Genomic DNA, 17,573 nt, shown 5'->3' on the forward strand with positions numbered 1-17,573 from the left:
CGGAATATGGCATCAGGTCAAAAGCAAAAAAATGGTTATGTTTATTGAAATAAATCACATAGGGGAGATCATATGAAAGAGTCCAAAGTAAGCAGAACTTAAAAATAGTCCTGCTGCCACTCTGAGATGATGTCTCTGCATACTTGATTGGCACCTATCTATCTATCTATCTATCTATCTATCTATCTATCTATCTATCTATCTATCTGTCTGTCTGTCTGTCTGTCTGTCTGTCTGTCTGTCTGTCTGCCTGTCTGTCTGTCTGTCTGTCTCACATATCTGGACTTCACCTGCTTTCAGAATCAATTGTGCTTGTTGCATAAGGCATCTGTAAATGTACTCCCAGGATCACTTCCACTGAAGCATTGGAATCATGTCTATGGTTGGTGCAGTCCTTATTTTACTATTTTATTAGCAGCCTGGGACTATCCTAGTGGTCCCTCTTGGCTTCTGGTGGCCTTGCACTCCTGATCCTTTCATTCTCTGCAAATTGCCTGGTGTCTTTATTTACAGGTCCAACATGGTACCATTCAGTCTTCTCGGGAGCTGTGTGCTGCCATCTAACTGACTGGAGTATTACAACTCATCTCTTGCCAGTTTTTACTTAAAATACTGTAACAACATTGTCCCACTTCCTGTTTTCTGCCTCCGTCTTCCCACAATGGTATGCTAGGTTCCTATCTTTTTCCCAGTATGAGGGTTTCTTTGTTCCAGAGTAATTTTCCTGTAGGTGCTACCATTGTGATACTCTTGCCCCAGTAACCTTCTGCCAGACCAGACACATCTTCATTCTGTACAAACTGAATTAAAGTAATTTAGAAGTTTGGTACGGATATAGCTAGTTGCGTTTGTTTAGGTGTCATTGACAAATGCTTCTGTTTGTCTCATGCAAGTAAAGTTCATCACTACAATAGGGTATGTATTGAGGTTTATAATTTTATATTTTTTACACTTTGATCTATAATTATCTTTTATGTTTGCCCTCTGCAAAGTAAAAACACTTAAAACGTGTGCAGTATATCAATTTCACCAAATGTAAAAGAAAAGTCTGAATGTAATGCATGTCCATTTCTTTCTCTCTTTTTTCTGCCCTTAATAATATTAAATGGGTTTCATTTGGTGTAGCTAAGGCTTTATATAATGTCTGTAATTCTTTATTTTATAATTAAGCTGTCTGATTTGTTCCTTACTGCTCATCTTTTGTTAATATGGCTCTTTTCTTTATGAGGTATATTCTTAGAAGCATGTTTTTTTCTGATTTTGCAGTGTAGATGGTGGTGAGCTCTTTGACAGAATCATTGATGAAAATTATCATCTGACAGAGCTGGATGCCATTGTGTTTGCGAGACAAATCTGTGAAGGAGTTCAATACTTGCATCAGCAGTATATTCTTCATTTAGACCTCAAGGTAAAGTCAGAAATAGTTTTATAGAAACCAGCACAAAGCATTGGTATATATAAGTACCCTTACATTTGGTACTCTAAGAGTATACTTATTTCTGAAAGGTAAAAAGCATGTAGCAACCTTGAAATAAAAACATCAAAACATTGGAAAGGTACTGCTAATATTCTAACAGAGTCTGTCTCATAGATATGTTTATATTGATCAGGAAATATATAGCATAAGAAGCTAAAGTAGGGAAAATGTAAAAGGAAATATTTGTTTTATGGAGAAAACATATTTCAGATAAATAATGCAGCTTCTTCTGGACTATAAAAAATGGCAAAATCTGGTATTTATTTGGTTACCATCACAGGAGAAGGTCCTATTAAAATGAACATATTTTATGTGCATCTTTGTTATACCATTCTGGATTCTGCAAAATGCTTCATGATATCTGGTACTATTGAAAATTTACTTCACAGAGATGCACAAATGCATATTTGCAATTTGTTTTCTATATAATAATAAAAACATCAATAGAATAGCAGACCTGATCCTCTGTCTGTGTGGAACTTATACTTACTACTTTGTTTGCTTGGAAGTTCTTTGGATACAATTATTGACCATCACCCAAAACACACACACACGCACACACATATATATATGTATATGTATTGTGACGGACAGCCGGGTCCCAGGCCCGGCCGGGACGCCGCTGCTGCATATGTTCCGGGGGAGCCACCATGGACAGCTCAATACCTCCCCCGGGACGCTTGGTGGCAGCCTCCCTGACCGTTGTTCGTTTTCCAGTCTCCCATGTGGCTCCATGGGACATGGAGTCCTCCACAGCCTGGTTGGGAGATGGAGTGGCCGCTAGGGGGTGCTGCCGAGAGCCAACAACCCGGATGGACGAGTTATTAGCCCCACCCGGAGGTGCATTCAGGACCAGATGGTCAAGCACATGGAACACTTCCGGGTGGGCTATAAAACGGGCCAGCCTCCCTTTATTCGAGGCCAGAATCGGGAGGAAGAGGACGAGGTTTCCTGGGAGGAGTGGTGGTGCCAGGAAGGGTTGTTTGAGCTCTGTATAAAGTGCTTTGGGACTGTGTTGGGTCTGTGGGACACGGAAGACGTGCGCCCACGGGCGAAGAAAAATAAAAAGCCTATTTGTTTTACACGTGCCTCTGCGTAAGTCTGTGCCGGGTCGGGCGCTATATAGTGCCTTTTACAGTATATATATATATATTTATATATACTGTATGTGTGTGTGTGTGTATATATATATATATATATATATATATATATATATATATACACTCAGCAAAAAGAAACGCCCTTTTTCAGGACTGTGTATTTCAACAATAATGTTTTAAAAATCCAAATAACTTTACAGATCTTCATTGTAAAGGGTTTAAACAATGTTTTCCATGCATGTTCAATTAACCATAATCAATTAATTAACATGCACCTGTGGAATGGTCGTTAAGACCTTAACAGCTTACAGAAAGTAGGCATTTAATGTCACAGTTCTAAAAACGCAGGACACTAAAGAGACTTGTCTACTGACTGTGAACAACACCCAAAGAAAGATGCCCAGGGTCCCTGCTCATCTGCGTGAACGTGCATTAGGCATGCTGCAGGGAGGCATGAGGACTGCTGATGTGGCTAGGGCAATAAATTGCCATGTCCGCACTGTGAGACGCCTAAGACAGCGCTACAGGGAGACAGGAAGGACAGCTGATCATCCTCGCAGTGGAAGACCACGTGTAACAACACCTGCACAGGATTGGTACATCCGAATATCACACCTGCGTGACAGGTACAGGATGGCCACAACAACTGCCTGAGTCACACCAGGAACACACAATCCCTCCATCAGTGCTCAGACTGTCCGCAATAGGCTGAAAGAGGCTGGACTGAGGGCTTGTAGGCCTGTTGTAAGGCAGGTCCTTACCAGACATCACCAGCAACAACGCCGCCTATGGGCACAAACCCACCTTCGCTGGACCAGACCGGAGTGGCAAAAAGTGCTCTTCACTGATGAGTCACGGTTTTGTCTCACCAGGGTGATGGACGGATTCGTGTTTATCGTCGAAGGAATTGAGCATGTCTGGGACCTGTTGGATCGCAGGGTGAGGGCTAGGCCATTCCCCAGAAATGTCCAGGAACTTGCAGGTGCCTTGGTGGAAGAGTGGGGTAACATCTCACAGCAAGAACTGACAAATCTGGTCCAGTCCATGAGGAGGAGATGCACTGCAGTACTTCAAGCAGCTGGTGGACACACCAGATACTGACTGGTACTTTTGATTTTGAGCCTCCCTTCATTCAGGGACACATTGTGAAACATTTTTAGTTTATGTCTTATGGTGTTGACTCTTTTAGTGTTCATACAAATATTTACACATTAAGTTTACTGAAAGTAAAACAGTTGAAAGTCAGAGGACATTTCTTTTTGCTGAGTATATATATATATATATATATATATATATATATATATATATATATATATATATATATATATATATATATATATATATATATATATGCTAGGCACTTGAGCGCACTTGTCACTATAAAAATACTCTGCAATGGAATAGCATCTCAGTCAGACTTTTGTGCCTTCTTGCTCCCACTGCTTCCAGATTATTCTTTGGAACACTAATAATCATATTTTAATGTATTACAGTTAGACGATTAGAGTATTTTAGTATAAAGAAATAAATCACTGAGAAGTCTTTTTGTCTGTTTGCTTTGAGTTATGTAATTGATTTGAGTATCCCAAAGTTCAAGTATTTGCTGATGACACATCTGCTGTTGCTCAGACTCTAGAGATTATAGTGTGCTTTGGCATAATTATAGTAAATTAATGGTGTAGATAAAAAACTATTGATCACATACCTCAAGTATTACGAATTGTACTCAAAGAACAACAACTGGTAACAATTCTCAAACCTTGGTAATCCAGTTCAGTGTGGTTGAAGGCCAGAACCTATTCCCAGCAGTATGTAGTACAAGGCAGAAATCAGACCTGTATGGATACCACTTCCAATCACACATACACTCACACTCACATATGGCCAGTTCTTAAACTAACAATAACATACATGTCTTTGAGAATGTGGAAGGAAACTAGAGTACTCAAAAGAAAAACACATACAAACACAGTTAGAACATGTAGACTTCTCATAGACAATGATTGGATATAGAATTCAAACCCAGGATGTTAGAATTGTGAGACAGTGGCAAAAAGTTATCCAACATTACATGCTCTGTCTCTGTGTATATATACTGTATATATACACAGTATATTGTCACTGTCTGCAGTGAGCTGGCACCCTGTCCGGGGTTTGTTTCCTGCCTTGCGCCCTGTGTTGGCTGGGATTGGCGCCAGCAGACCCCTGTGACCCTGTAGTTAGGATATAGTGGGTTGGATAATGGATGGATGTATTGTCACTGTGTAGCAAAACATAGACATCTTTGAAAACTTATTCATTAGCATGCCTTTATTGTATAGCAAAATCAATACTTTTTTTTTCACAAGTCCTTTTGGACTTTGCCTATAAAAAGGTCACTATTTGTGAAGAAATTCTTTCATAGTAGTCCTTTTCTTATAGTCTCATATACATTGACACGCTCTAAAAGGTGGGTTTTCCAGAACAGTTGAAAGTCAGATTAGAACTGCATGCCCCTCTTCCAATCTGTTCTTTTACACTTAAGCTGGAAGTCATTTGACCAGAAGACATAAGTTTGGCGCTCCCTTCCTAGGACCTCACTGGGTAAATTCTGGTCTATGGACTTCCATTGACATTCCTGGGTGGGTCCTTCTCTGCTGTTCTTCTGGCCTTCACCGAAGAAAAAAAGCACTTTTTGAGATGCCTAGAGTCACTCTGTTTGGATATAGGGAGACAGTCAACAGTGAAAATAGGTAAAGAGAGAGAGAGTGAGCAAACGTGGATATCAAAAATATACACACCCTTATTGAAATTTCTGCTTTTGTTGCTGTAAGGTCTGAAATCATGACACATCTTCAGCCTTAATTAGATCTTTTAACTTACAATGTGTAAGTAAAAAATAGATTCTTTTTAAGAAAACTCATTAACATGAAGATTTTCTTTGTTTAAAATAAAGCATCAACATAAAGTTGAATGAATCAATTAATGGTTCATACATTACAATCTGTTATTTAGCTGCTGCAAACTGCGCAAATGCAATTTCCAGTTGTTGATTTATTGTTTAACTAGATCACTGTCAAGGTAAGTGACCTGATAAGTAAATCAGTAAATCAAGGGAACTTTGACATTGCTTAGGGCTTTATTCAATAAATATCTCTTTTTCATAAAATATTTAAAACTATTTTTTAAATAACTGAGAGTTACATTCAATGAAATTTCAAGACAATTTCTTTAAAAAAAGGAAAAATCTCCTCATTATAATTTTGCTTTTTTTTAGCCAGAAAACATACTGTGTGTAAATAATACAGGAAACCAAATAAAAATTATTGACTTTGGATTAGCAAGAAGGTAAGACCTCTTATTTATTTGCTGTCGGGGTGAATTTTACCCCATTTTATATACATATGCCTAATTTTGTGATAGCATAATCGTCTTATATAACACATCTGTAAAAAAAAACTTACTGGCATACCAACAGCTAAATAAAACTGCTGTCAGATCTGGAGAAATAGTTAACCTTCCCCTTGAAAAATTGTACTTTTATGCCTTTCTAGTTCTACTAAAATTGCTAACATATTGAACTTATATTTTAAACAAAATATGTATAATTCAAAGGAGCCACACATTTGTACTGTTCGAAAAAAAATATGGCTAAGGAAAACAAAAAAAACAAAACTATTGTATCTTTGTTGCCTCAAATTTTTATTCAACTTTCATTAGCACAGCTTTATGTGTTCTTGAGGAACATCAGTACGAGCTTTTCACATCTGTATTTTGGAGTTTCACTGCTAGTCTGCAAACCCTTATTTTAAATTAGACGTTTTGTCAGTTTATTACAACCATTTTCGGTTTACTTAGTGTTATTGTATTAAATGTAGAATAATAATTGTTTATAATCAGTACCTTAGCAGTAGGGGCAGCATGGTGGTGCAGTAGTAGCGCTGCTGCCTCGCAGTAAGGAAACCCGGGTTCACTTCCTGGGTCCTTCCTGTGTGGAGTTTACATGTTCTCCCTGTGTCAGCATGGGTTTCCTCTGGGTGCTCTGGTTTCCTACCACAGTCCAAAGACATGCAGGTTAGGTGCATTGATGATCCTAAATTGTCCCTAGTGTGTGCTTGGGGTGTGTGTGTGTGTGTGTGTGTGTGTGCCCTGCGGTGGGTTTGCACCCTGCCCGGGATTTGTTCCTGCTTTGCACCCTGTGCTGGCTGGGATTGGCTCCAGCAGACCCCTGTGACCCTGTGAGGATATAGCAGGTTGGAAAATGACTGGCCGACTGACCTTAGCAGTAAGCATATCTATTATACATTCAAGCCATCCTTAGTTCTCAACAAACATATTCCACAGATTACTGTATGTTCTGAAAGTACATTACACTGTGAAATTTGTGTATTTTTGAAGTTCATCACTGTTGCAAAAATATTTTTTTCCTTTATTATACAGATAAAGTAGAATGGGTCAAAGAGTAAATATTTTTCAATTTTGTATGTTTAGCAGATGCTCAGAAGCACTTTTATTTCTTAACATCTTTTAGGTACAAGCCTCGTGAAAAGTTAAAAGTGAACTTTGGCACACCTGAGTTTCTTGCACCAGAAGTAGTGAACTATGACTTTGTTTCATTTGCAACTGATATGTGGAGTGTGGGTGTCATAACATATATGCTGTGAGTATTATTTGAAATTTTAAAAATCGGGAGTGGTCTCCCCTATACTTTCTCGTATATTCAGATATGGAGATGAACATTTCAGGAGTAAACTGCAAGACAATAATTATATTTTTATATTACGTACATTAAAGAACCATCAACATCAAATCAAATATGACCCTGCAGCTGCATGAATAAAAAAGTACCACTTCTGGTTAGTGGAAATAGCTCAAAAGTTGATAGAAATCTATGTTTTGTACCTGATACTTGTATGTAAAATTTGGTTGACCGATCAGGGGTGGGCAGATTCCGTCCTGGAGGGCCGCAGTGGCTGCAGGTTTTTGTTCCAACCCAATTGCTTAATAAGAAGCACTTATTGCTCAAGTAACACTTCTGCTTCATTTTAGTTGTCTTGCTCGTTAAGATATTGAACCCTTATTGCTTATTTTTAGTCTTAAATAGCTCTAGTCTTGGTTTTTAATTGCTCCTTTATTAGCAATAAGATGCAAATGACAAAAGAGACCAGCATTTCTACATTTAGCTTGTTTCCATTTACACCTGTGTATATTTATCATGCACTATCGGGTTTAATTACTTGGAAGGAAAGTGAAGAGAAAATAGTGAAGCACTGAGAACAGCTCATCTTTTTTAAACTTCAAATCATTTGGATGATATCCTTAGAAAGGAAAAAAAATCTAGGATATGAGAATGACTTGACATGGCAGAGTTAAAGCACTAACAAGCCATGAAATTAAATAATTGACAAGGATTGTTTTTTAATTAAGCAACTGGGTTGGAACAAAAACCTGCAACCACTGCGGCCCTCCAGGACCGAACCTGCTCACCCGTGGGTCCTAACTGAAAGTGTACTCAAGTTATCATGTTTACACACACACACACAGACACAGGCATACAATCATGGCCGAAATTATCGGCAGCCCTGGAATTTTCCCAAAAAATGCACCATTTCTCTCTGCAATTACAAATGTTTTGGTATACACATGTTTATTTCCTTTATGTGCATTTGCACAACACAAAAAAACTGAGAAAAAAAAGCCAAATCTGACATCATGTCACACAGAACTCCAAACATGGGCCGGACAAAATTATTGGCACCTTTCCAAAATTGTGGGTAAATCGTTTTATTTCAAGCATATGATGCTGGTTTGAACTCACCTGTGGCACGAAACAGGTGCTGGCAATATAGCAATCACACCTAAAGCCGGTTAAAATGGAGAAAAGTTGACTCAACCTTTCTGTTGTGTGCCAGAGTGTGCCACACTAAGCATGGGGAACAGAAGGAAGAGCAGAAAATTGTCTGAGGACTTGAGAACAAAAATTGTGGAAAAATATCAGCAATCTCAAGGCTACAAGTTCATCTCTAGACATCTTCATGTTCCTTTGTCCACTGTACACAACATAATCAAGAAGTTCACAACACATGGCACTGTAGCTAATCTACCTGGACATGGACGGAACAGAAAACAAAGTATAGTCCGAATGGTGGATAAACAGCCCCAATCAACTTCAAAACATATTCAAGCTGTTCTGCAGACTCAGGGTGCAACAGTGTCAGCTCGAACTATCCATTGACATCTGAACAAAATGAAACGCTATGGCAGGAGAGCCAGGTGGACCCCACTGTTGACACAGAAACATAAAAAAAGCCAGACTAGAGTTTGCCAAAATGTACTTGAGGAAGCCAAAATCCTTCTGGGCGAACGTCTTGTGGACAGATGAGACCATGGTAGAGCTTTTTGGTAAAGCTCATCATTCTACTGTTTACAGAAAATGGAATGAGGCCTACGAAGAAAAGAACACAGTACCTGCTGTCAAACAGGATGGAGGTTCTAAGATGTTTTGGGGATGTTTTGCTGCCTCTGGCACTGGATGCCTTGACTGTGTGCAAGGCATTATGAAATCTGAAGACTACTGAAAGATATTGGGGCGCAATGTAGAGCCCAGTGTCAGAAAGCTGGGTCTGCGTCAGAGATCATGGGTGTTCCAGCAGGATAATGACCCCAAACATATCTCTAAAAGCACCCAGAAATGGTTGAAGACAAAGCGCTGGAGAGTTCTGAAGTGGCCAGCAATGAGTCCGGATCTAAATCCGATTGAACACTTATGGAAAGATCTCAGAATTGCTGTTGGGAGAAGACGCCTTTCAAATCTGAGAGACCTTGAGCAGTTTGCAAAAGAAGAGTGGTTGGAAATTCCAGTTGAGAGGTGTAACAAGCTTAATGATGGTTATAGGAAGCTGTTCATTTCAGTTATTTTTTCCAAAGGGCATACAACCAAATATTAAGTTGAGGGTGCCAATAATTTTGTCCAGCCCGGTTTTTGAGTTTTGTATGAAATGATGTCAGATTTGGCTTTTTTTCTCTGTTTTTTTGTGTTGTTCCAATGCACATAAAGGAAATAAACGTTTATACCAAAACATTTGTAATTGTAACAATTTTTTGGGAGAAATGGTGCATTTCTGGGAAAATTCCAGGGGTGCCGATAATTTCGGTCATGACTGTAATTCCAAAAATGGTATTTTTGGACCAGGGAAGTCAAATTTTTGAATGATTACAATACTTTCTGTATACAGAACTTCATATACAAGAAAGTAAAAAATACTCAAATGCTTGTCTCAATGAAATGTGTGATATATATTGATGGAGGCATGTGTTGTTGCTGCACAGATCTGAACCTAGGTAGAGCCTAAATATTGCATTTTAAACTAGATTGGTTTTGTACATGAAAAAGCATTAACAGAAGTTCTAGTTTATCCACAAAAACAAGTATACAGTGTTAACCACTTATTTGGATTAATCTTAGTGATTTTTTTTGCTTGTGATACTTCAGAAACATGACTCATAGTTTATATTTACTGCATTTCATCACTAATATAATGAACATAGTATTGAGAAAGCATGCATATCCTGTGTTAAAAGCAAGCTATACAATATTTTTTGCTGAAGTATAACTTTCTAAAAAGAATATTCTTAACTTTATATATACAAATAAATTATTATAGCCCTTAAATTGCTACTTTAAATTTTAGACTAAGTGGCTTGTCACCTTTCCTCGGAGACAATGACACTGAAACTATGAACAGTATCTTGCATGGCAATTGGGATTTTGATGCAGAAGCATTTGAAAACATCTCAGCAGAAGCCAAAGATTTCATATCCAGATTGCTAGTGCCAGAAAAAAGGTAAGAACTGATCTTCTGTAGTTTCACATTTTTTTTATAAAGCTAAAGTAGAAGGCACTCATAGTAGAAAATGGAAAGCTTCCAGGATGAATTTAAAAGATCAGTTTAGGCCTATATTTTACAGTATTATATGTCTTTACAGTATTATATCTGCTTTATGATACTGTGAACTATTCACAACTCTCAGAATATTTTATGCTGTTATAGTGCTATACCATTGAGAATCAAAATGCTGTATGCTCATCATTAAGTGCTCTATAGAAAACTAACTTTGTTTTTTTTTTTCAAACTACACTGCAAATGTGCTGTTGATATAAACACAGAGTGAATGTTGTCTATTCAATTATTACTCCATTTTCAAAGCTAGTTTTGTTTAGTCACAGATATGGGAAGCTGAAACAGTTGGCATACTAATGCATTGCAGATTTATTCCCTTCATCACAGGTACTCAGGTTAATTTAGAGTATCCATTCAGTCTGATAACACATCATTGAATTCATTTAAATAGGTTGTGTTATGTGGGGAACTGAAGCCATGAGCTGAAATCTATTTTAACGCAGGACAAATGAGCCAGTTGTGCAGAAAAGGCCATCCAGCAACTTGGATACCAATCTGCCTTCTGTGCCACCCCACCGTAATCCCTCAAATAATTATCTATTACGTATTCATACATAATTTTGAATAATGCATATGTGAAGAGATTATTTAACTTACCTTGTGAAGTGTGCTGTCTTGTGGTTGCTCTTGCCAATATAGGTTCATGATGCTTAGTTGCATTGAGCAGATTTCAGATTAGAACATTAGAACAATTGCAATGAAGCAGGCCATTCATTCTAACAAGGCTGTCAATTCTATTCATCTACATTCTCCAAAATTCCCATGAAGTGTTGATTGTAATGTTATATAAGATTTTGTAATGATTTTGACTGTCTTTACAGTTGACATTGTGATTTCATTTTTGATCTTAGTTTGGTAAGAGATCTGATTATGATGAGTCATTCCATTCTGTTCTATTGTCAATGTCAAATTTATATATACATATAGCACATTTAAAACAACATAGGAATGCTGTGGCCAAAGTGCTTTACAATAATAGAATAAAAGAAAAACATACAAATAACATGAATAACATAAATAGAAATAAAATAAATGAACATAAATAAAATAATAAACAGAAGTAATGTTACATGATCACAATGAGGGAACCATCAGTATTACTGAAGGTCACGGAATGCAGGTGAATAGAAATGAGTCTTTAATCTTGTTTTGAACAGTTCAATTGTAGACGAATCCTTTACGTAATGAGGTTAAGAGTTCCACAGGCGAGAAGCAGCAGCTGTAAAAGCCCTGTCTCCCTTGGTTTTACACTTGGCATCCATCTTTAGCTGATGGACCCACTATAAGCACCTCCATTTTATTTTGATTCAGATCAAGAAAATTATTAGCCATCCAGGATCTTAGTTCAGAAAGACAGTTGTGCAGTTGATTTATTGCAGAGTTGCAGATGGGAATATAAACCTGAGTATCATCAGCATAGCAGTGAAAAGAAATGTTATATTTCCTTAGAATAGCTCCAGTAGGGTAAAGGTATATAGAGAATAAAATAGGACCCAAAATGGATCCGAGGAACATCTCATTTAAGAGGAGCAGTAGACAAAAAAGAGGAATTTTAAGTAATTGAAAAGTGTCTACCAGTTAGATACTGTATGACCTGAACCAGTTAACAGCAGCCCCTTTAAGCCCAACAAGATGTTCAAGCTATTAATGTAATAAGCTATTATACTGTATAAAACAGGTCAGAAAGTAAATTATAGATGAAGAAGCTGGCAGAATTTTATAAAATTCAGGTCAATGAAATAAAAGGACAGATTACCTAAAATAGTTTACCTTTAGTTTGTGTTAAAAATTAGAAATAAAACATGAAACAAAGCAGCATTGCAGTGACATTTTGCTACATAGTACCTCCAGAAACCAAAGTTTGATTCTTCTCCCAGACACTGTTCTCATTAGTGTTGTGCATTTTCCCTTTTGTTAAATAGAGCTTTGCATAATTATGATTCTTCTGAACATGTTAGGTTAAATTGGTAAGTTAGTGCAGTTTCTGTGAGCATGGATGCACATATAAAAGTGCCCTGTGATGACTTATCTGCTCTTCCGGGGCTGATAGCTGCCTTTTGGTCTTTAATGGAAGAATCAATTTCAGAAAATGGGTAGATGAGGTGAATAAATGTGTATTTATCCTGTAATACAGACTGCCCTTTTTTTGAAGCTGTTCTCTTTTCACAGTTGTGTGCCTTCTGTGATATACACAAGTAGTCTTTTACATTAGGCAAACAATAATTTATCAAAAGCATATGAGAATATGTTGATGCAAGGACTTGAAAATATGTATATTCATGTCTGTATTATGAACTGAAGGTACTGAACAAATATAAAATGCCTTTTTGTTTAGTCAGGAGAACAGAAATCTTATATGTAGTAATAAATGCAATCCTGTAATAGTTTGCTTGCCATTCATTATGTTATGTTAAATACTGTATTTACTATTTGTATATTTATATATATCACATTTGTAACAGTAATCGAATGAGTGCTGCTGGATGCCTGAAGCATGACTGGCTGAATAACTTAGCAGACAAGGCGAAGAGATGCCAAGTTCGTTTAAAGTCCCAGTTACTCCTGCAGAGCTACTTGGCACACAGACAGTGGAAGGTAATAGAGTTTGCAGCAGCTTTACTGTGAATGTGAATTTAATTTTGCAGATGTGCAATTAAACATTACCAGCTGGCTTTTTGATTTCTCTGACAGACCAAAAATTATACCACAGAAATGCCTTTAAACTGATAAACAACATTAAACCCTCATGAACTTTGGGCTTAAGCCTAGACAATTTATTACGACTGCAAAATAAAAAATGATTTGCTGGATGGAAGAAAATTATGTGAAAGATGAGATTCACATTCCATTTTGTGTTATGTTTTCTTTATAAAATGTTTTTCATTCATTGATAACTGTGAATTTTCACATAAAAAAGTACAGATGTGAAAAAAAGAAATCAAATACCTACATGATACTGTAACATATGCTCTACTTCTAGAAGGAAATGAAAATTCACAGAGACTCGAGCTGTTTATGTGGAGCTTTATATTATTTGAGCAGCAGGAGGGATTTAAATCAATTCTCTGTTGTATACATCTATTAAAGATATTGCAACAGTGTACCTTCAGGAGCTCCCCATTAAACAACTGGCGTTGAATGTTAATTGTGTTGCATTTAAGTTTTTCCTCTTGGTTCACATGATATATTCAAAAATTAATGACAACAACTAATTTAATGGCCATAATTTGAATTTCTCTACATTGGTCCTTGCTTCAGTCAGCAGGTCAACCTTTCACTAATATAGCTAAATATTCTCCAAAACAAATGCATTTCCTTGGACAACTCTGAAGCTCTTCAGAGAGTGTTACAAATACAATCCATTAGCATCAGGAAAAGCACAATCATCCTCCAAGATATTCCTGGTTAGGTAACTGAGCACTGGAAATGATCGTATTTTGAGAAACACCGGAGGTTTTTGAAGACTTTCCGTAGCTAAGCAGTCAGCTGTCCAAGAAGGAAGTTTGCCATCACCTCCTTCAGGAAATTGTACTGTCAGCTCTCTGAGGTTATAGTTTGTTAAAAGAAAAGTGAGCGAACTTACAGTAATAGAGGTGACAATTAGAAGAAACACCATCAAAAATTATCATTACAGAGAGTCCACCCTATTTTTTATCAAAACATCTTTGCTGACCAAAAATCAGTGCTTAATTATTTAATTTAATTTTATTTCCAGAAAGTAACAGAGCACAATCAATTAGATATAATTTGAAGAACAACAACTAACTTCAAAATCAATTTTGAGGAAGAAAAAACCTCCAGAAATTAATAAAAAACAAGGAAGACCTAGAAAAAACAAAACCTAACAGAACAAGAATTCAATTCCCACCTGAGAGAAAGAGAGGAGAGCCAAGAGCAGGGAAGAAAATAACACAAAAAGTTTCAAATTGGTGTGCAGCATAATGACATTGTTAACATCACAGTGAACAGGAGGGAACTATTGAAATCTATAAATAAAGAATGTTGTATTAAAATTTCCAGAGAACATTTGTGTTGATATTCTGGACTTGAAATTCAAGACAGATGCAGCTTTTCGAGCACAGCCTAGAAGTTTAAGGCTAAATAGGCTTTTGCTGGGTGGTTTTTAGGAACAGTATATAATCTTTCCCATGTTATAACATGCAAGTACAGTATACTGCATTTTGAAAAGTGTTGGATAAAAAATATACTATAGAATATATTGCATCCTTTTTATATAGTTGATGGTGTGGGGCTTCTTGCACCCCCTCTCCAGACACAACTGTTTTTTTTCTTTGAATTTTACACTATACAACTCACACAAGAATGAAACATCTTTCTTTCCCTCTTGCCGAGGTGAACCTTTGTCCTTCCTACACTCCCAACTCCAAGCTCACCCGACTGAAAAAGAGTAAAGGAGTTTTTTTAACTTTGGACCTGGAAGTATCTTTGTCACATAAGACATGTAGACAAAAACACTTCTGGGTTATATACTGTAGATGACAAAAGGAAGAGAAGGAAACATCATCTGTTGTGTTTTCAAGAATTTTGGACAGAATTTTAACATACGTGTGTGTAGTTGGGAAATTGCCCTGTAGGATGTCCATTCTAAAATGTAGGCTCTAAAAGAGCTCACTGCAGTGGCCCCAGAAGTAAACGTCAGACGTGTGCTACCATCCAGCATCATTTCTGTTGCCAGAGGCACATATTTCCCTGGCAGGCAGTCTCCCATATGCCCATCTGTTAAGTCTTAGGCTTCCCAAAAAAGTAGTTTTAAAACAGGTTATTTAGTCAATAACTGTTCATTTTCTAATGACATCACTATATAATGTAAGTGATACAGTAAATATTAAAAAGAATTACTTTTTTTTTTCTTCTTTTCAAAAAAAAAAAAAAAAAAATTACAGATGTCTTATGGGGTGGCAGGTTTGGCTCCTGAACCTCTCTTTCAGATGCCCCAGCTTGTCCAGATTAATAAGGCAGTCCTTAGCTGAACCAGGTGTGCTAGTGCAATTTAAAACATAAATGGGTGTGCTGGATGGTAACAATCAAAACCTTATGTGCTTCTAGGAGAGTTTAAGGAGTGGCTAAACTAACACGCCTTGACAGACATAAAATATAGTTTTAGATTAATAGTCACTCAGTAGTGTCACACCAAAATGGATATAAATGTTGTCATAAAGAAAGCTAAAGAAGCACAGTGGGAGACCCAGAAAGCTGCCTGCATCTCATAAACAACATCTAAACATCACTTGTTTGAAGGACAGAAGGAAACTCAGTGATATGCTTGTTAGGCATTTGGTTGAGTCATCTGACACCAAAGTACATGCTCTAACTATGTGAAGAAATCCTTAACTAATGATCATTTGGCGTGTGTTGCAATTATAAAAAACAACTCACAAGTGGCAAACAAAAGATTGAAAGAAAACAAAATATATGGAGGGTCATACAGCATGGATCAATGTCTAGTAACAGAAATTCTGATGCACCAATGAGTCCATAAGGAGATGTCAATATATCAGAGGAAGACTTCCCAAGAAGTACCTGTCTGTTTCTGTGTCATAATCTGACGGTGCATTTCTGCCACCGATATGGAGGACCTGCTTCAATGTTGAAAGAATGATGATTGCTCTCTAACAGAGTTTGATTGAATATGCTTTTCCTCTGTGAAGATGACATATTGGCAAAAAATAATCTTTCAACATAACACCTACTTGGAGGAAAATCTGAAGATGGTATACTAACAGTATTAAAATGGCCACATCAAAGCCCCAACTTCAATATAGCTGAGACTGTGAAATCAGACAGATAGCGAAAAACAACAAACAAGCAAGCAAAGTAATTACTAAAGGATTATTTGAAAAAATTATACAGCAGTTGTGTAAATGCACATGTACTTGTGTTATTTGATCTTATCAAATATTGAAAGCAGTCTTGCAATGTTTAAAAGTTAACTACAAAAGATACATAATGTTCATTTCAATTTTGTTTTTTTTTTATTTTGCAGAAACACTTCTATGCAGTTGCTGCAGCAAATCGATTAAGAAAGTTTCATCAGCGTAGGACTATGAATCTGGTGTAGGTTTGGAGGTTAAACATCTGCACTTACGTCTCCATCTTATTTTCCTGATGTTATGTGTCAATCACTTGTCTGCAGAATACTTTTGAAAGACACTGAAAATGATGGTAATTAAATTGTACATTTGTATTCTTCTGTCAACAAATATTTATTGTAAACAGTTAAGTGGTCTTAGTTTTTTATGGATGCAGCACTATTGTTCTGTTATAAGTTAGTTTCGTATCGGTTTTCAGTATAGTGCAGTACATATAAATTTGTGGGATTAAAACCATTGTCACGTTAAAAGAAGTAAATCTTCTGTATATTATCTTCTTGTAACAGAGAATAAGAGTGATAAACAGATTTTGAAAGGAGGGGAAGGCTAAATGATTTTATCTTCACTGCATGGACTCAGAGATTTTAGTAAATGTAAAAAGAACACTATCTTCACTATTAAAATATAGTCTATGTGTACTTCATGTGGTATACTAACTCATGCAGGGAGTGATGTATTTATATTTTTGAAGGCTTGTAGCTTGCACATGGCGATTAAAGTTATGTGCTGATCTTTTTGATTGAATAAAAATATCCAAAACCTGTAATAGCCATCTTCTGTGTTTTACAGTCACAGAAAACTAGCTCTATATTTAGAGACTAATTCCCAGAGTCTTAAATATGCTACTGAAATGTTACATAATCTTTATCAATACAGAAATTCCAATAACAAATTACTGTTGCAATGAGGTTTAGCAGGTAGAGTGTTCATGTGTGTTTCATTTGAGAGATCTGGACATGTTCTATTGAACCCAGATATCCTGTACTATTACTGACATCTCTGGGTAAATACAAGCGTCGTTTGTATAAGTAATAAGCAATTTAAACACCATTTTTAAAAAAATATTTGCTTTACATGTCTGTAGAACTTAAACTATGCTTTGCTTCTGGCTGAAATTTAGCCTTACCTAATTTGTAGACTGACACTTGCTAGCTGTGACATCACC

The 17,573-nt window shown here is 36.7% G+C and overlaps 1 protein-coding gene across 2 annotated transcripts in view; it reads left to right on the forward strand.

Moving 5' to 3' along the window:
* The window catches only part of mylk3 (myosin light chain kinase 3), a 78,848-nt gene extending 61,674 nt beyond the window's left edge, over positions 1-17,174 (forward strand). For both annotated transcript variants that reach the window (XM_039763137.1, XM_039763136.1), the window contains exons 8-13: positions 1,267-1,408; positions 5,834-5,904; positions 7,088-7,216; positions 10,248-10,400; positions 12,980-13,112; positions 16,522-17,174. In XM_039763137.1, the coding sequence (XP_039619071.1) occupies positions 1,267-1,408; positions 5,834-5,904; positions 7,088-7,216; positions 10,248-10,400; positions 12,980-13,112; positions 16,522-16,596 (703 nt within the window). In that variant the 3' untranslated portion in view covers positions 16,597-17,174. The remainder of the gene's footprint in view (positions 1-1,266; positions 1,409-5,833; positions 5,905-7,087; positions 7,217-10,247; positions 10,401-12,979; positions 13,113-16,521) is intronic.
* The last annotated feature ends 399 nt before the right edge of the window (positions 17,175-17,573 follow it).

Source organism: Polypterus senegalus, chromosome 9 (genome assembly GCF_016835505.1).
Source record: "Polypterus senegalus isolate Bchr_013 chromosome 9, ASM1683550v1, whole genome shotgun sequence".
Taxonomy (NCBI): domain Eukaryota; kingdom Metazoa; phylum Chordata; class Cladistia; order Polypteriformes; family Polypteridae; genus Polypterus; species Polypterus senegalus.